Here is a 21,128-nt window from a genome sequence, read left to right as displayed (position 1 = left end):
ACAGGAATAACCGGAATCTTAACTTCGCGTTCGGGAATGCTCTTAAACTTGCCATGTGACAAAAAACAGCATACGAAAGATCAGTATGCGAAGAACAGGATTTTGATATTTGTAGATAAAAATGGCGATATGAGGACTAGCAGTCTGATCGTGCAAATTCCAGTATAAAACTTTAAATTTCTTATAAACTAGGATAAAATAACACGCCGAACAAGTATTAATTTAGAAGTCAAACAACAAAAATTTTGTATGCCTATGTTTTCCGTGCATTTCAAGTTTGCTCCTTCAAACTGGCTCATGATCAAGAACTAAATTATTTAAAAGCAGTAGCTATTGACAGAGGCTTTTCAACCAACATTATTAATCAAGCAGTTAAAAAATTCTCATCACAGCACACCAAAAGGCACACTCTTGTTTTAGGAGATTATAAGAATTCTGTTGTCATTCCTTTCTTTTCATCAATTAGCTATAAAATTGCATTTTTTTTTTTAAACAGAAATTTAACTTTTTGGTCGTTTGTTCTCCTATCAATAAAATCCCGAGTTCCATACTTCAGGACCCGATTCCGAACATGAATTCCTGGGGTATTTACAGGATTTCTTGCCCATGTGGTTTAATTTACATTGGTCAAACTAAGAGAGCCTTAAGATTTCGCGTTAAGGAGCATGAGGCATATGTTAGAAAAAAGGAAACACAGAAGTCCTGTGTTGCCCAGCATTTGTTGATCCGAAAATCACACTTTCAATTTTTCTGCAGCCAAACTTATTCAAAAAACATCTTCCATTGGTGACTTAGATTTTCTAGAGGCGTTTCACATTCAAAAAAAACCTTTCTGTTCTAGTTAACGACTCTAATTCCAATCCATCTTTATCTTCAGCCTTTAAGGAAATTATATTTTAGCTCTCGTTTCATCAATAGATGGCGCCAGTACCTTAACTCTTGTCCAACCATTCTTATGTTATCTTATCTCGTTTATTTTCGCTTTGGCAGTTGAGGCTGATGGTTCGCTAAAATCATCGGAACAAGTCCTGTGAAAATTTGCAAATATAATGTTAATTTTTGTTGTTTGACTTCTAAATTAATTCTTATTAACTGTTATTCTTACACAACTGAATGTTCAAGTCTATTTAAAATATTCCAGATTAAGTTAAGTATGTAATATCCACAAATGCAAACTAAAAACTCAAATTAAAGTTTAATATCTAAAAAAATCACTTAAAGATTTTAAAAAATTGAAAAAGTGTAAAACATAAAACAACATATATTTTTCCTGAAAAAAATGTTCTGAACCAGTTATATTACATGGCACGAGAAATGCCTTTCTTTAATTACGACAAAGTACCAAATGTTTATAAAAATTATCAGATGGATATAACATAAAATAAATGAATTTCAATTCATATGAATTAGATCCATTGTTAGAAAGAAGTAAAATAGATTAATATTATCAAGACGTAGGTTTAGTGCTTTTTATTCCCTTAGTTTGTTAATCAATAAACAAGCTGATTAAATATGAAGGATAAATTTTTAAATGAAAAAGTGATCTTTCAAGTGAAAAAGTGTTGAAAATTTAAATGAAAATGTTGGCAATTCTTTGCGAATCGGTTATACGCAGAAGCGAGTGGAGACGAGATCTCGTGCCTTTACAATATTGAAATGATCGATAAATGAATTTTCCTTCTAAATTTTTATCTCAGAATTTATTATTATATGTCTGTGATAAAGTTCATCAACTTTTTTCCTCTTCAAATTTATTCTGGCCTTTAAATATTTCGACACAAAATTCAAAATAAATTTTTAGTTTTCAATTTTTGATGATAATACATAATTCCCGCATACAGCGTATACAGGTGTGAAAGCTTTGAGATTTCGTTCGGCTTCAGTATGTTTACCCAACTGTGAAATTCCCATAATGATAAAATTTCTAACCTTTTATGATAATGTACGAATAGAGATTATATGCTTTACTGACCTGTAAATCTCCCCGTCTTTATAGCTCATTGGCGTAATGACCACATTTGTCAAGGCTTTTAGGATGATAAATGCTGCTTCTAGTTTCTTTCCATTCATCCATCTGTCAGTTTCCAAGACATGATTGTATGTGCGGATGTTATTTTGCTAGGATGTCTTTTTACATTTTGAAAATAATACTTTTGAGATCGTTTGGGGGGAGCGAGAAGATGGCGGAACAAGAATTGCCTTAAGTATGGGATACAATGTGGAAAAAGTAGGACTTAGAAGCATTAATCCTCATTCGTGTTGCTGAAAAATAAACGAATGTCGCAATAAAACACTTTATGCTTCAGAATAAATTCATGTTTACCTTAAAATAATTTATGTAATGTAGGAAAGTAAATATTCTCCCCCCCCCTTCAACCCCAACTACGAAAATTGAATATTCTTTCTTGTCCTGGTCTTGATTCAGAAAATCGAGGTATTAATAATCGAATAATCGATCTCAGGATAAGTTCGGATAACCGAGGTATCACTGTCTCTAGGTTCCTGTAAATGGTTTACATTCCAAGGATCGGCAGAAAAGCCGCCCGGAAAATGCGGTTCGGGGCGCGGCATCTTGAGAGGGCACGAAACGGGAGTGCGCGCGCGCGCTCCGCTAGAGCGCAACGCCAGCGGAAACAGGGATGGCTGTTCCCGATGCGGCTTCCTCCGCACACAGGAAGCCCGCCCCCCTCCGACGCAATGTGTGTCACGTCTCAACGCTAAGGTCAAGGTCTCGGTGCACAACCTCTCTACGAATCGCTACTTGTTGTCAAAAGACTGAGTGCGCGGGGCCTATGACGTGCAAATGTCTCAATTGTTTACGAAATGTCCGATCAAGAGATTCAGGAAAGAGGTCTCCCAAAGAGATACCGCTTTTTGATACCGCAGAACAAGCGGCCGCACAATAGATCACTGTGGTCAGACAAGGGTGTCGCCATCGCTACAGAAGACCGCAATGAGCCGACATTCTCTCTTTCAACTATTCTGCTGAGAGTAGTTGTAATTAGGGGCAAGTTAGGATGCACCTCTCAAAGTATAAAAGGAAACATCGCTTGATGAAGTGTTTAGGTTACTGTTTTGAAAAAAAGTATTGTAAATTAATTAATTATATATAGATCGGAAACTTAACAGTACTTTGCGAAACTATTTCAGCAAGCACATATTGAAATTTTTAGACCAATTAGTTGATTTAGAAAAGGAGTTCCATTATGGTGTCGTTAGTCTACGCCAACTAAAAATGTCTATTCTATTATAAAAATCACTAGCTATCTTGACTCTAGTTAGTAATGGCCATGCATTTCTGGAATAGTTAATTCAATTCCGATTCCGATTCTGTATCATGATATCTTCTATCTTTCCAACGCGTAACATAAAAACTAGAAGATTCCCTTAAAAAATTCTCTTTAAAAACATCCTTTATTTGTGGGCAGATAATCCCTTTGTACTTTGCCTTAGATAACCAGAATTTGCTTTACTTAAAACTGAAATAGAAATAATAGCCTTTTTGTTTCTTGTTTTACTGATATTCATATGAAGGAGGTTATCAGCAGAAGCTAAGAAATAAAAGGCCAATGAAACAAATATTCATAAAACTTCCCCACGTTCTATCTATGAAAAAATTGTGGAAGAAAATCGGGAAAAAATTTAAAATTAATTACAATAAAGCTGCAAATATTCACAATTATTAATAACAAATTAAATGAATTTTAAATTATATCAGTTGAACATATTACTAAAAACCAAATGTTTCTTCTCGAAGTGTGTGATGTATGGCGTTAAGAACCTCTTCTGTTAATTGCAGTAATAAGGCAAATATTAACGAATATCAACTGGATACATTGTAAACTAAATGTATTTTGAATTATATTGATTAGATGGGTTATTGAAATGTTATTGTCTTTAAATTGTATAGTTTGTTAAACAGCTGTAATTTGAATGATAAAATAAAGATCTCCTGTCACAATGAAAGGCAACATTTTGGTAACTGGTATTCACCAGATTGAAAAGAAAATAAATGACAGGTGCTTCATACAGCAGCATACACGAAGCTGAATATATGATAAATCATAGCAGCTTAGCATAAAGGCCCTGACGTTAAAAGTAGGCAAACATTTTTATGTCTGAAAATGCATCCTATCGAACTATATTCAAAATCTATCTCAAGAAATACGTGCTTGAAATTCTCTCACACAAAAGTTCCTACAAGAAATATTTTTAAGGCGCGAGTGTATGCTTGTTGCATTAAAAATTTCGTATTATTCGACAAAGAATGTAGAACCATTCTGTAAAATCTGGGCTTTTCGTAGAACGAGTGCAGTTCCTGTGGCGTACGCAAAATCCTTGCGTGACTGCAAACAATTATGGGTACTTCAAAAATTAGCTTTTGAAAACGGACTGCGTCTTAAAAGAGATGGTTGCTGAAAGTCTTGACATTCGGACACACGCCACCGACACGATAAAAAAAAATTATGATCAGTTTTTCATTTATTTGTTTCTTATCAAACCTCAGTATAATGAAGATTCAAGGAGTTGTGTACGTTCTTTAATATTAACTTATTCAGGCGATTAAACGATTCTGGAAAGGCACGCGAGGGCTACGTGCCTTATCAAGAATGTTTATTATATGCAAAGAGGCCCGTAGTCATATTACACGCGAAAACAATGCAGCCGATCCTGTCACTAGAAATTTTTTCAGTTCACTTTGATGCACCTGAAGGTTTTCTTTTTCTTCCTCTTTAAAGGCATTTTCTCATTGTCTCTTTAAAACTAGTTGTAATGAGAATTTACAGTTGCAAATGTATATGTTTTAAAGTCACCACAGTGTCAATTGTAACTGCACAAGAATGGGTGATTTGTAAGGATCTAAAAGATCTAAAAGGAAAGAGAATAGGTCGGGGTGATTCCCATTCACCCCGACCTATTCTCTTTCCTTTTAGATCTTTTATACAGTAAGATTAATTGCAATAAGATTAAATGAATAACTTTTTATCACAAAATTATTGTCTTAAGGAAATGGAAAAAATTTGACAATAGTTACAAACTTTAGGTTTAATGGAAGCCTGATGATTTTTGTATTTTTCATTCGGAGATTTGATCCTTACTTACTTAGATTGTACATATACTATCATGTTACGCGTCTAAAGAAATGCGTAACCAAAGGGAACTATTCTTAGGTGTATGATCTAATGATTAAAAGCAGATAAAAGGTGACGAAAAAAGCAAGCAGATCTTAACCAAGTGCACTGTAGGTGAGTCTGTACCGGTCCGTGCAGGACTGACAAAGAATCGAGAGAGTGTGTACCTTCTGCCGGCAGGAGCAGCCTCCTCCAGAAGCTGGCAAAAAATCCCCTTCTTACGACGAAGACAGTTGTGTACGTGAGTGCCAGATGTTGAAGTTGAGACGCGTGTCAGGCGCACGTGGCCATCTGTTCCGACACGCGACCCCTCTTACTTCCACTCGGGATTTGTCTCCGAATCCTCCTTCCCCTTGTATTTGAAGCCCCACGTCTTTCAATAGGTCACCCCCTTGCATCTCAGCGTGGGGGAGCCTCCTGGTGAAGTTCTTCAGCTCTAGGAGCCCTCATCGTATCCTCTCAACAATCCTGAAGGAAACTGAATATCATCACAGCTTCAGCTGCGTATCTAGTATTGCGGTTATGGAAAAAAAAAAAAAAAAAAAAAACTGAGGTCTAGACTTCGAAATTAAAGAAATCCACAATCTCATGTTTTAAAACGGTGAATCGTTGATCGACTGATTAATTTCAAGGAAGCACGCGACTGTTACCCGTCTGTAGCTCAACATAGCAAACATACTAATGCAGTTCAAGAGAAGAATGTTTGAGTCTGGTTGAGCGCACCAATTCCAGTCAGTGAGAAACTAACTTAAATTTAGTCTTTAGTTCATTTCCGACACAAGTGTTTTAAGTAGGATACTATACGATTCTAGTTCAGTGATGGTTCTTCACTGGTAGGCATGTGCAAATTAATATTCAAGATCTTACCGGTTAAAGTAGTTTCTGCTAGTATTATATTGGGTCAGTCCATAACTTCGTGTGCATTTTTGGTAAATTTTTAAATAATATAAAAAAATACAATTTAACATTTTAATCAATTATATATTTTCCTCCATTATCTACTATGTCTCGCCATCTTACAGGCAGCTTTTTTATGCCATTGCTGTAGAAAGACTCTGGTTTTGATGCAAAAAAACTTGAAAGTTCATTGTATACATCCTGTTTAGAATTAAATTTTTTCCCAGTAAAAAATTTTGTAAGGCACGAAATAAGTGAAAATCACTTGGGGCAATATCTGGGGAGTAAGCAGAATGTGGCAAAAATTCCTAATTAAATTCACTATTTTTTTTTTTTTTTTTTTTTTTTTTCAGCGTTGTTCGAGCCCTATGCGGTCTAGCGTTATCATGATGAAACAACACTTTCTTGATATTCACCAATCGTGGGCATTTTTTGATCAATTCTGAGTTTAGACGGTTTTTATTCTGAGTTTAGACGAAACGATTAATTCAGAAGTTCACTGTAAACTTCTGAATTAATCGTTTGATTTGGTTCTAACAGTTCAAAACGTACTGAACGGGGTTCATCATTAATTCTGCTTTTTCCAACTTGAAATTTTTTAAACCATTTCTGGGCAGTCCTTACACTAATATTGTGTTCACCATGTACACTATTAATTTTTATTGCTGCAAACCTGGCAGATTCATTCACCACACGAAAATAAAAAATGTAGCACAGCACGTTTGTACTGATTATCTATATTCATCTTCAATGGGTACTAAAATGCGTTCGATATTTAAGAAAGTTGGTGATGAACTGAATAATATGTTAGTCAAACGATGACAAGTTTCAATAGGTTTAAAATTGTATTGTTTTAGTAAATGCGTCATAGTGAATTCCACGCATACTCTTAATGCACACGAACTTATGGACTGACCCGATACAACATGTTTTAGAATAGACACATACATATCTTATTCCGTTCCTCAGCCGCTGAAGCGAAGTTATATCCTGAAAATTGTACAAATATTGCTACTGGAAATGTCTATTAAGTATTTAAAACAGCAATATTTTGTTACACTTAGTTCTTCAATTTGTTCTTACAGATCGTAGATCGTGACATGGCACTTGCAAATATGCAATTACTTTAACTATTATGTTATCCATATACTATTGATGTTATCCATATAGACAATGAAGTAAATGCAATTATTAATTGACAGAAAACCTCCAAAAGATAAGAGTTACTATAACACCAAAGCAATGAAAGGTAAAAGAGGTTACCCAACTGGGATAGTCTGCCCTAAGTAGCATTAATGCTATCTGCATAAGGTTATGTAGGCCAAACTTTACAAAATTCATCCTTATCAGCTACTTTAAAAGTGCAAATTTTGTTCCATTAATTGCCAAGAGAAGCCAATGTAAAACTCGAGTAACAGAAGAAGTACATAAGTAATATCGTGATTTAGACAACAAAATATGAAACATACATTTTCCTATTTTGTTTTGTTATTTTCTTTTTATAACCGTAGTTGATTTCGGATTTAAATAATCGATGAATTCTGTACATTACGTTAGCATATCGATGTTTCAAGATATTCATAGGTATTCATAGCTTTCAAGAAGAATGAGTTCTATAATATCATTTGTAAGCATAGCAAATATCTAACAATATTATGAGTGTGTAGAGACATTAGGTTAATTGGAAGCAGGAGAGATGAAAAATGAGCAACGCCCTCGCCGGGAATCGAACCACGGACCTCTGGAATACGTGCCCAGCATGCAGACCACCACACTACGAAGGCATGCTAAGAAGGCGGGAGAAATACCTTATAAGTGTTTGTTTTCTTATTCGCTTAATTAATTGGAAGTTTGTTTTTTAGAAGTGATTAAGAAGAACTACTGATTTCTTTTCAAAAAGCGAGGAGACAAAAAGCTGCAAGAAAATAGTTTTCTACATTTATTGCTTTGTACAAACTATAATAAGGTTTACCTAGAAGCTTTTAGAATATTTAGACATTTTTAGATTTGAGAAACTTTTAGAACATTTGAAGTGCTTTTTGAATCAAGTAAGCGGGTTATTGTTTTAGTCACTTAAATGCGTTCTTCGAACACTTTCAAGAAAACGTAATAATTGTCTCAACACCGCTTGTCTTCCTAGATTGCTCGTTAGACAAGCGGATTTTGTTTTTCTTGTCTGTAGCTTAAGTATTTGGAAAGATAGACAACGACGTCGCCCAGACGGTGTAGTGGTTAGGGAAGCCTACTATAGTACCGAAGGGTTCGGGTTCGAATCCCGGAGAAGACATGGATGTGTATAAACTTATATTGTCGGTGCGGCATGGCAGCACTCTAAATATGCAGTCCTCTTCTGTGGATGTAATATAAAGTCCTTTCGTGTGGATTGGTGGGAGTGGAGAGGGGTGAGAGACCCCCGGATGCTCTCCCTCAAAATTGGGGGTGGAAAATTTTGTTTTTTGTCCAATGAAAAGTTTTAGAAAATATTCTTTAGTATATTTTGTTTGTAATTTTTTTTGACAATTATTATTATTATTATTATTATTATTATTTTTTTCTTTACTTACCTGCTATCCTGAAAACCGTAAAAATGTACAGAAGGGCGAAAAGAAGTTGAGGAACCATTGTGGAAGTGTGACTGCTGATCCAAGGCCGACCAGGTCCTGTGAAAAAGAAGTTTTTCTCTCAGATAAAGGTTGCAAAAGTAGTTAAACACTGTAAGAAGAAATTAACCAATAATTCTTCATTCCCAAGCATAACTTATAATGCACTGCAAAAGGAATACTTTTAATGGTTGTGACTATCACAGAACAAGATCGGAAATAGATTAAAGCTTTTAGTTTAAATTAACTTATAAATTTATTGAAAAAAAATATGCACTAACGTGTTTTATCTTAATTTACTGCTTCAAAATTATTTTGTCTCATTTCACACAACATGATATATCAAAAATGATTTTGTCTCATTTCATACAAAATGAATTATTCTGACACAAAATCCGATCAACTCTAATATCTCTGAAGTTGAAGTCAAATTAAATAAAATTTTCAGTATTTACCTAACTTTCTAGGACAGAAGCATGCGAAATATACAGACTTACTGCAACCATAATTCATTCGAATATTCGGTAAAATCCGTTTGATTGAGTATTTGTTAACTATTATTTTTCCCTCCAATAGCTCAAATGCGCATTTACTACAGTACATGATATTTTTTATTTCAACAAAAACTAAGCAGTTAAAAAAATAAAACCCTCATCTTTTCACAAAATAAAATATAAAACTAAATTAAATCCATTACTGGCCAAAATGTCCTACTAGCGGCCGAGTGGATAAATCGCTGAACACGCCGTTCAAGTGCCCCTGGAAGAGCAGGCTGCATGAAAGTTTTTATCCTGTACAAAGCCAAAATGTGAGCTCCTCTTAAAATTTTCCTCCACGAAGCCATTCCTTCACTTTGGTAGATAGCCTACGTGTGTTTTCTCGCTATCAAAACAAGTTAATGCAAATCCATTAAGATATAAACAAATGGAAAGGTACATAATATATGGCGTTAGAAACAGCTTTTCTTAATTATAATGATTCTGAAAATATTCATAAAATTATTAGTCACATTGAGACATTTATGATTTAAGTTTTACTAACAGTTAGCCTTATGTTATTTTTTCCCCATTTATGCCTTGTTTATCACGCACTGATTTAGTACAGAGGCTTATGCAAATTGGATGGCAAGAGGCTCTGAGTTAAAATTCAAATAAAATCTTATCCAGCATTTGGAGTAGAATCCTCGCCTTTGTGCTGCTGCTTACATAAAATAGCCGTTCACCAGTACAGAAGCTTGAACGCCTTATGTTAGTCACATTCAATTAAGTGCAGAAAAATTAGTTGTCTGTTTTCGTCAGACACGACAGTGCTGTAACGTCGCGCCGGATTTTATTGAAGTAAGCCAATCGACATACAGCAGTGAGTTGCCGACGAGAAGTCAAAATATTTCTTTTGTTACGCTTTTTAGCTGTAATACCACAGTAAAGACTACGTTAGATTTTTACCTTTTGAGCTAGTATCTTTAGTCTATAGTAAACATAAAAGAAGCAATATCTTGCCGACTATTAGAATTAACTTATTCAGCTTAGCTGTTACGTGCATAGCAAGTAGTTTGAGTTAAGTAGACACATTTAGATATTATAAGACACATAATTAAAAAATAATAAAGATTTAAATTATTGAAATGAGCGTTTAGTTAATCTTTTCCTTTCTTTCTTTCCTTACTTTTTTTTTCTTTATGCACTAATGTGCGAAATAAAGAACATTTTTTGTGTATCTAAACAGAGATGTAATTACGTTGCGTACTATAATAAGAAAACTTTTTTAGATGTACAATATAATGTGTTGAGGCAGATGATATAATGTCAACGTGTATGTTTAGTCTATTTTTAAGGAAAAGGATGAATAAACAAAAATCGGCAGGTCTATTTAGAATACCTAATTCCTTTTCGATTAATATTTATACATTATACCGTACACAGAGTCGAACGCTGTAGATCAGGCTACTTGTTCAACTTTTACAGTTATTTTATCTTACGTTTCTCGTGTCAAGTTGCACTTGTATTAGTTGCGTTAATTATTAACGTAGGTAATTGTTGGCAGTGCAGTTGAGTTTTCTCATCAATAACTAATGACCAAAGTTACAAAAGACTGTAGATTGTTGCTTGCTTATTAGCATCAAATTCTCCCATTGATATTTCTATCTGTCTTTAGTTAAACAAGTTACACACACACGCTTGCTCACTGAAATAATTTAATTTTAAGCGCATAAAAAAACACACAGTCTACTGCGTCAGCCTTTCATAGTATTTCAGTCAACGGAATAATTAGTAAATGCTAAAATAAGTTAACAGTAAGATTAATTTTACTTGGATTACAAAGAAAAACAAACGATCTGGACAAATGGTATTCCAAATAGCTAAGGTGCGGCTAAAACTGGAGTTGCATCGAATTCAAATGAAAATAGATTAGGTAATGTTCTGATTAAATAGATATAATTCCAATAATTCAGTTATTACCGGCATTTGCCGTCAATGGAACCAGCTTTTTACACATAAGGACACAGGTTCAAATCCGTAGTGACACACGTATGCCCGCGCGTTTCTGTGGCCCCTCTGAGGAAAATATATCCATGTTCTCCCGCAGTATATCCTTGGAACGTATTCAGAGGTAAGATCTCGAAGTGTCCAGCTATCTTCCAGCGAATGCCTAATCGAAGCTGGTTGAAATAAGTGCTGGCCACTAGGAAAAAAATCAGTTCACATTGAAAAATCTTCAAATTCTTATGTATTACACATTAGAGACGTGGAGTAAATTCACCTTAACGTTCTAATGCAGACTGTTTTTAACGGTGCAAGTAAAGAGTATTATTAACCTATGGAATTTTGTTTAATTTAAAAAATGCTTGACTTCTTTAAATCAATTCGTCTATTGCAATCTTCGCAATGACGATTAACACGTTGGAAGATTTTTAAAGGGCAGCTCCAATGTATTTCGAAAGTAAAAATGCAAATTTAAAAAATTTATTTTCGTGTTGATCAGATAGACGACTTTTTCTTGCTGTAAACGAAATCTTGCGAAATGATTTAGCGTGTCTGATTTGAAGTAGAAGAGGATAAGTTTCTGATGTCTTGTACACATGACGCAACCAAAGTAAAATGCCATCTAATAGAAGGAAAATATTTTTTTCAGTTTCTATGGTTTGCAAACAAAAAGTGCTTCATCATTATTTATCCGAATTTCATTTATCTATGGTTTTAGTATCTGTACTGATAATTAAAATCCTTGCATATAGTTTTTTTTAGAGTACTTGTCAGTTACTCCTTTATGAAAACAGTTTATAAGCTAATTAAAAACATATCCCCAAAAACCTGTTTATGAACAGCTGTTTCTATTTCAAAAAGCTGTTTTCTATACCCCCAAAAGCTGTTTATGAACTAAAGGTAGTTTCGTGGATGGCTTTATACGAGATTGTAACTTGTGTTTATTTAAATCATCGATAGAAATGACAAAAATTTAACACTTTAATGGCGAAATGAATGAATATTCGGTGCTTTTAATTACTTGATTACTACAGTTTGGAATTACAAAACGAAATTTTCTGATTCCGGGTACTGGCTAAGCATTGTAATTTTCGTTCACTTTTAATTATAAAATAACCACTTTTCGGGAGAAAATGTATGGGAAAAACAAATTTTTGTTTTCTGCAAATTGATTTTCAGCAATTTTTTTTTTTTTTTTTTTTTTTTTTTGCAAATTGATTTTAATGGTCTTAAAAATGTTATTTTAATTTATTGTCATTATTTTAGCAACATCATACATCATTATAAGCTTTCGGCTCCTAGAAATCGAACAAACAGTTAGTGTTTGTGGGAGCTTCGGTTCCATTAGGTATCCTTTTACACATGCTGCGCTAGTGGAACTAAGAATTATATAAGATAAATGGCGTAATTTAGTTTGTATCTAACTTTTGCATGCATTGGAATTTTTTATTTTCATTTCCAAGCATTTTGAAACATTTTTGGAAGGTAACAAACCCTTACACTATAAATATCTTCTTTCTTAGATAGTAAACCAGAATGACGAATCAGCGAAATCCTTTTTCTATAGGAAAGAGTTTCAAAGAGGAAATTTGGAGAAAGTTTTTGAGGATAAAAAAATAAATAAATAAATAAATAAATAAATAAATAAATAAAACTATGACTTACTTTTATACAATACACATCTGAAAGAAAATTTTGCTTACGTCATATTCTTTCAGTACAGAGTAAACCACCAGAAAGCAACTTAGAAAATTCATTTAGGAGAAAAAAAAAAAAAAAAAAATTACGAGCAAAAAGTGCAGTTTCGTTGTTTTGGGAAAGTGATAACGGTATAACGGTATGCACATAATTTACCCAGAATCACACATTTGCAAATTTTCTTCCGCTCTTTAAAAAAGTCGTCTTTAATCATTTCTAGAATAAAATTACCAGTATTTCGAAATTATCCCCTTCCAATATTTAAGATTTCATATTCAAGAAAAACTTCAAAAACAGTGCAAACTTTGCGAAATCAAGCACACAATATCTTCAAAAAAGAGTTTTCTCCATTGTTCACGAATCAGCACTAGCGCAAGCATTTTGAATAAAATATATTCGCCATCAGTCCTAGACAGAAATAATGCAAAAATCATCGCAGTGCCAGGTGATTTGTTTCTCTAGAGGATCTCCAACCTTTTGATCGATATCAACTAATTGCTTCTGAGATTTTATTTTTACCAGTCTGCTTAAATGCGGCATAATCAGCGAGGCGCCACTAACTCAGCTGAAGCTTAAATGCAAAAAATTGATAAGTAGGAACCGTTCCATTTACAATGTATGCACATTATTCTCGTTCCGAAAATGCTGGACATTTCTAAGAACGGAGTGGAGGTGGGAACTGATAACGAAAGACAATGGATTTGTTCCTGGGAACTCGTTAAAGCGCCTAAAGAGAAATGATCAACTCAAAGGAAACCTTTGACAGTTTCGCTTTCTTTCCCCGTTAGGTCTCTCGTCACGAAGGTTGAAAAGTAGATCAGGGATAACTGGCTTGCAGATGCAACCCACGAATCACGCACCAAAAGCCAGGATTAATGTTCCTTTATCAAGCCGGATTTTAGACCTGAGCGAACTGCAACGATTCGTATGAGGGTACGAAGTAAAATCTGCAGAAATTCAGGAAAGAATAGTCGTCTCGTTTTCCAAATAAACGTATTTCTCTCCTGTCATTAACGTCACCTAAACCGCGTAGAGGTTAGTGACACTAACTGTAGTACTGGTGGGCCCGCATTCGAAACCTAGACAAGGCATGGATGGAAATAGTACTTTTGCTGAAGCCAAACAAAGATCAAAGAGAAATTTCCTTATACAGACTGGTGAGCCTACGCGTTGGCATTCAGGGTAATGAGCAAGCAGACGAACTAGGAAACAAACTGCGAACAATATCCCACAACAGGAATACCCGATGAAACTACCAGAACCCTACCTGAAAAAAATCACATCAGCAAAACTCAAAACAATGTGGCAGAACTGGTGGGCTGAGGCCACAGCAGGACGCAGAACATTTAAATTTTATCCAAAAGTAAACTTCAAGCTTAAAACTTGCAATAGCTACATAACTCAATTTCTAACGGGGCACCGCCCCTTTCCGAGTTATCTTAAAAGATTTAATGTCCGTACCTCGGATAACTGCAGCTGCGATGAAGTAGAGGATTCAGCTCATTTCCTGTTTCACTGCAGAAATACTTCTCAAACACGTTTGAAAAAAACCGATCGAAAATAACTGGCACTCGTTTGAAAATTTATTAGAAAATAAAACCGCATTTAACAAACTTTCACAGACCATAAAATATTGTGCAGCAGAATATGCCGGTTGGGACTACACTCTTTCTACCTTTCTTTTCTTGGTCAAACCTGTTACCTATATTTTTTATCAGAAATTCTGTTGTAGAATCCTGAAAGAATATTAGTTTAGTGTATCGGTATAATATATTCTTAATAATGTTTCTAATACTGTGATTGTGTCAACTGAATAGTATGACTGTATTTTTGACTCCCTAATTTTTGTTCCCTTAAAATAAACACATCTAGTGTTATTAATCTAATATATTTATTTGATCAATCCAATAATTTTATATTTTGTTTGATTCCATAGTTTCCAATATATTTATATATATATTAATATTACGTCTAATTTATAACTAGCAATTATTTTGTACTATATTTAATTATTGGGTTTATAGCTTCCTTGTGCATATTGTGTCTATGTAATCAGCAGCATATTTGTTGTATTCTAAGGAATATGTAGTAATATATTTTCGTTTTTTTTTTTTTTTTATACTATTTTTTCGTTTGATTGTTTGTTTTGTTTTAAAGAAAGTAGAAAGTAGATGTTATCCTCTACAGAACCTATAGGCGAATTTATTAGTCTCTGTTCAACAATTATATAACCTCTAATGTTATGTAGCTTTAGTTTTATAATAAGTTCACTTAATTAAGACACAATAACACACCGAACAAATACTAATTCAGAAGTCAAACAACATAAATCAGCGTTTTCAAATTTTCACAGGACTAGTTTCGATGGCTTTACCGAACCCTCATCCTCAGCTGCAAAAATTTTTTTGCGCTCTTGCAAAAAATTTTTTGCAGACAGAGATAGACTTCGAGAATTCTAGCAGACTGATAAATTTTGTGCGCGTTTAAGATTAATCTTAATGACTACTGCACGGTCTTGACAGTACAATCTATGATCTTCTGTCAACCTTAAAAACTGTGGTAAAATGGATTTCTTTTATCGCCGCTACCATTTACAAGCTTACATAATAACAAATTCCGCAAAAGAAGGACAATTTTTGCCACGTAGGGAAGGTGGAATTTATTTTCTTATAACAACGGTGCAAGATTTTGCAAGCTAAAAAGTCCATGGCGGTCTTTTTTTTTTTTTTTTTTTTTTTATAACTGGACATGTTCGATCAAGGAAAATCGTACGATTCGGGGGGGGGCAGGAACATCAGAACTTTTCTGTTGGTTATTTGCAAATTGGGAAATATCCCGGAGTCGGCTAGCTGATAGACACGTAGGCCTTCCAGATGACAGTTTATAATGCTCGATATTTTTATAAATTTTATATAGTAAACCGCCCCCCCCCCGCCTCGAAATATTCCGTAACTGCGTCACTACGAGGACCTGTGGGACAGCCGCAACACCCTCGTGTCTTTCGTAACCCGTTCTCAATCAGACTACAAGGTCGTGCTCCATCCATCGCAGACACGTGACTCGCGTTCCCAAAGGGATTCATCTGTTACGTCATACGCCGGGTCTCTCCAATATTTCATCTAGAAACTACGTAACTGCGCAGATCATGTTGCGCGAAAAACTTAACTGTGGGTGCTTCATCGCGATCCATTTGCTACAGCCTGCCTTGACATGAACACTTTCCTTTTCCCGCTTCGTCGAGCACTTCCCTAACAAAGCAGGAAAAAGGATGCATTCATTTGCGTAACTTATTTCAAAAGCATCAGAAACGTTTTGTTGTTGATGCATCACTTTGAAAATGATTGGGATACAAATCTATCAGTTATTGTATTACTAAAACTGACACGTTATTTATAAAAAAAATAGCAGCAGCGTTTCAACAAAAAAGCCAGAAATAAATTTTAATAATTGCCCCACTTTTTCACGCGATGTAGAAATCACTTGTGAGCATTTTCCCCGTTGTTTATGACTTGTCTTCTAGGTTATATGTGGAAGGCAAAAGAAGAAAATCGAGAAATTACGACAGCACTGAGGAATTACAACAGAGTTAAAAGACCGCTCAACTTTTCCGGGACCAGTGTATGTGCAAAAACAACGTGAAGGTTGCGAACGCGGAAAATTGAAGGTTTGCCGCATTTGTTTTTAGATGAAGCAACGACGCCGTCCATCCGTGACATTCAAAATAAACACCATCCCGAACAGACGGCCTGAATGGGAACTTTGTCGACGTTCCAAGCGCACTTCTCTTTGTCGCAAAATAAGACATTTTTGTTTTTGTATTTTTCATTTTTGGGCTATGCAGTTAAAAGAGAAAGCACACGTTCAAGGTCGCCATCTCGATGATCGACGGGCGCAACCAGTTCCCAGAGTATCCCCTTAGGTAAAGGCGGACGAATGTTGACCATTTCTCCATCAGATCGCTTTCAAACTTCTTTAATTTGGGCAAAGGTACTGAAATTTAACATACGGAAATTGGTGAACAGAGCAAATAAGAATTTTCTCGGAATATTTTACGATTCAGAGATGTAAATAGACGACTTTCCAGCAAATCTACCTGTAACTGATCAAAAATAATTTCCACGAACGAGTACATTTAAAAGATAAAACGATTATATGTTTCTTATTACTGCACATTCAATTCAAATACCAATCACTGAATCACTCGTGCAACGACAGCTTCTTGTCTTAAGACGAGATAATTTATAATGCAATTATTTATTGCGTATGTAATGCAAAACCAACTATTTCTACAAGAGAAGCTTCCTTGTCCTAGGACAAAAGAATTTTGTATTATAACTATTTACTACTGCATATGCAAAATAAAAAAGTTGTCATGTTCCTATGATAATTAAATTAGTAATGCAACTATTTAATGCATTTTATATATATATATATATATATACATTGCAAAACGAACTACTCCGCAAGGAAAGTTTTCCTAGAACGAAAATAATAGACTTATCACTCCCGCAAGGAAATTTTCCTTGTTTAAGGACATTACAACTCGTAATGTAATCATTACACGTTCTAATCTTATTTTCCTTGCACGAGCGATTGGTTTTGTAAAGTTCTATGACAACAAAACTTGTGTTTCGCTTCAATGTAAGTAGCTTAAGTTTCTGCATCAATGATTTTCTTCCAAACTTATAAAAAGAGACCAATAATCTAAACTTATGCTCCGCTTTCAGAATCGAGAGGGGCTACTTTTAATCAGTACAAAATTAAGAAAGAATTCTTCTATACTTACGGTCGTTGTGCATCAAGCCCTGCACCCAAAATCCAAAATTGTCTTTTGTAGGATTCTCCACTGTGTAATTCTAGGTTACAGTTGGATGTAAAGAATCTTGAGAACTAATAAGCGAATAATCGTTTGAGTTCGTGAGACAGTAAATAAACTTGAAAAGGGTTAAAAGACCCTTTATTATTTCAATAAGATCTAACAGAACTCCATTTGGGAGTTGTACAATAAAGCCGACACTCGGGCTTCAACTTAAGAGACTAAGAAATTAACTTAAATAAAGAGATATAGCCGAAGCTATCAAAATTCTAATAGAGTTGGCGGCCCCTTAACGCTAATTGACTGCGAAGCTATCAAGGGCTTAAAGTACGGCCGAACGTAATAATAGCTTACGAGAGAGTAGCCTAAAAAGGCGGACGCGTACTAGCCAGAATATTTGGTATCTCTCTCACTAAGACAGTAGAACTTCGAAGTTAAATACCGCTCTTCCTCATTAGTATTCAAACGTGATTCTAAAACTACGTTCTGGCCGGAAGTGGTTTGTTGAAATTAAGAAGCGATAGGAAAGGAAGTTTAACTCAAAATTTTAACTGTTCATAAAATTAACATAATCCTTACACCTTTATAAAGCAATTAGAGAAGAAAACGTAATTATTCCATAGGCATTTATAAAATTAGCATTAATCCTAAAAATTATACATATGAGATGCAGTATATTAAACGAGGTAAGCAATTTAAGCACAATATAACAGCAAAACTAGACTTTCTGTGGAGTATTGTCTAGGAGAATGAAAAAAAGCATGGACAGAATAAAAATGTAAGTCTTTAAAAGAAACTGAAAATGACCGGGGTCTAAGCATAGAGTTGGTTACATAATAACACTGAAATACAGAGTTACAGAAGAGCCAACTTATGCACAATTCAAATAAATATAGTAAGAATGCCCTGATAAACTCTAATTAACGAGGAAACTTTAAAAAATTCGCTTTTATTCTCTGCTGCAAATTAGATACAAAGAATACAAAAGAAAATCAGGATACATTATTGACGAAGGATGCAATCAAAATGCACACAAAAAGGAATATTCCCTAGATGTATAATTAAAGCAAACATTTTCAGAACATTTACTCCAGTGAAACTAAATTATTCCATAACGATATTCTAATTATTTTGGGTACGGCGAAACTGTAAGTTTGTATAATTCTCACGAATGTATAGGCGGGAGCCATATATATCAAAACGACAAGATTAACATCAATGGCCCAAGCGATTATTCCATCTTCACAAGTAACGATTTACCCCAGAAGCATAACTTCAGTTTCAATTAATTGATTTAAATTTTTTATAGCTAAACATGTAGAGACATTAGGATTTTTTGGGAGGTGAGATGAAAAATGAGCAACGCCCTCGCCGGGAATCGAAGCACGGACCTCTGGAATATGCGCCCAGCGTGCAGACCACTACACCACGAAAGCACGCTAAGACGGCGGGAGAAATACATTTTAAACATGCGGGTGAAAAACTAGATTAAGGTACAGTTCTGTAGATATCTTGTAGAATGTAGATATCTTGTAATATAAGCACGAAGTATCCGCGAAGATAAAATTTTGAAAATTGAAATTGAGAACACATGACGATTAGACGAAATACAGCAGCCTACGTGAAATACCCTTATATGCGGTCAGGTCGTAAATTTAGAACCCCTTTTTTCACAGGGGGGCTGAAAACTAGGGAGTAATCTTGCTCGGGGTCTTGGGGGTCGTTTAAACATCTAACTTCTCTACATTCAGTTTTATACAGAGGAAAATACAAATTGAATTCTTCGAATGAATGCAATTTTGTAAAATGAAAATGTATTACTTAACGATAAACTGTAAGATAAATAACATCTTTTTTTAAAGCCATAGGTGTAGAAAGACAGATATTTGTTACACGAATGAATTTGTAGTAAATATTGAGTTTTTCATTTCGAATGCTATGTTCCATGTATGCGAAGTGGCTGAGTATGTGAGATAATAGTCATAACCGAATGGCTTTCAACCTTTTCACGGCTAAGGATTGTTTCTCAATTACATTGTGGTCGCTGCTTTTTGGTTAATTTTCTAATGACATATAAACAATAGTTGTTTTTATTTGAGACTTAGAATAAAATAACACAAACTATAATGCAGAAAATTCTTAAGAAGGAAGTTAAATAATACTGAAAGATACATTAATGATGCACTTTTGTGTTTTATATGTAGTAGTATTAACTACTACTATAATCCTTAAATTGAATCCTTAAATTATATATATCTATGTATAGGTATATATAAATGGAACCAAATATAGAACAAGGTATAAAATATCTTTATTATACAATGTTCATTACCATACGTATATTTACGTAATATCAATATAAATGGTTAGTTAGGTTTCGTACATATATAATTTATTTTTATATTTTGTATTTTTTGTATTAGATTCAGTATTGTATACGTATCTGAAGTTTAATTTGTTCTCTTTTTGGGTTACGACTTTAAGTGAGAAAGAATTGTTAGGGCCTTCATAGGGATTACATTATATACAATCAGTTAGGATCCTACTTTTCCTTTCTTTTAATCATTATATATATTGAAATATTACTTGATAAGTATACGTAAATATAGCAGTTTTTAAGCTACTTATATCTATTGTTTGGTCTGGTTTCTTTGATTATAGCAAAGCATTCGACTGTTATTTGCCTAAGGGTAAGGGTGCCTCGTGGAGAACTTTCGAAGCAAAACTGACTCTTATGCACGTTACACGTGGGGAAAACCTCGAAAACGCCAATACAGCCATCCCCGTCGATCCGGATTCGAACCCCGGATCGACCTGCCAGGTTTTACAGCTCAGCCGCTAGTGAGCTACACACACACACACACATCCACACATATACATTAAATAGTATTTACATGTCATTTATAAAGTATAATTGAGTGCAATTTAATCATAAAGAGAAAATATTCTGCGGAATTACTTCACTTCGTAGACTTTCTGCTAAGCTTCACTATATTTCTTAAAGAGAATCTCAATGCTAGTTCCATTTCCAAGCTGTTTATGTACCTTATTTTTCATGCTTTGAATTATATTTAGAAAATTATTTCACTTGGTTATAGCTGAAAATGCAGTTTTTTTATTGAAGAATTTAAGGGTAAGAAGAGAGTTATGCCCTTTTCTAATTATTCTTGAAACATTTAAATTTAAAAAAAAAAGCGCACATTAATACGGATCACTGAACTAAAGTGCTCGATACAGGGCAGATTAATTAGCTACTAAATTTTGATTTTCATTGAGTAAAAATGAATTTATCTGCATTCTATAAGAAAGTAAATATTCAAAAAATGTTTTTTTTTTTTCCTATTCTCGCAGTCATAATATTTTTCTTAAATATTCAGCTAATTCATATTCAAATATTCCAATCCATTAGAATTAATAATAAATCGATAAAGTAAATAAAAAATTAAAATCAATTAAATGGAATTTTAATTGATTTTAATTGCCATTTTCCCTCTGATAAACC

General features: G+C 34.2%; 1 protein-coding gene across 5 annotated transcripts in view; it reads right to left on the bottom strand.

The window, feature by feature from the left end:
- The window catches only part of LOC118182390 (protein spitz-like), a 140,244-nt gene that overhangs the window by 66,685 nt on the left and 52,431 nt on the right, over positions 1-21,128 (bottom strand). For 4 of the 5 annotated variants that reach the window (XM_035351733.2, XM_035351731.2, XM_085814948.1 and 1 more), the window contains exon 2: positions 8,594-8,689. The exons of the other annotated variant lie outside the window; for it this stretch is intronic. In XM_035351733.2, coding sequence (XP_035207624.1) covers positions 8,594-8,689 — 96 coding nt within the window. The remainder of the gene's footprint in view (positions 1-8,593; positions 8,690-21,128) is intronic. 5 annotated transcript variants of the gene reach the window in all.

This window comes from Stegodyphus dumicola, chromosome 4 (assembly GCF_044657685.1).
Source record: "Stegodyphus dumicola isolate Sdum_Otavi_A_Nest chromosome 4, ASM4465768v1".
Classification (NCBI taxonomy): domain Eukaryota; kingdom Metazoa; phylum Arthropoda; class Arachnida; order Araneae; family Eresidae; genus Stegodyphus; species Stegodyphus dumicola.
The sequence above is the reverse complement of the archived record's forward strand: the minus strand, read 5'-3'. Positions and strand labels throughout refer to the sequence as shown.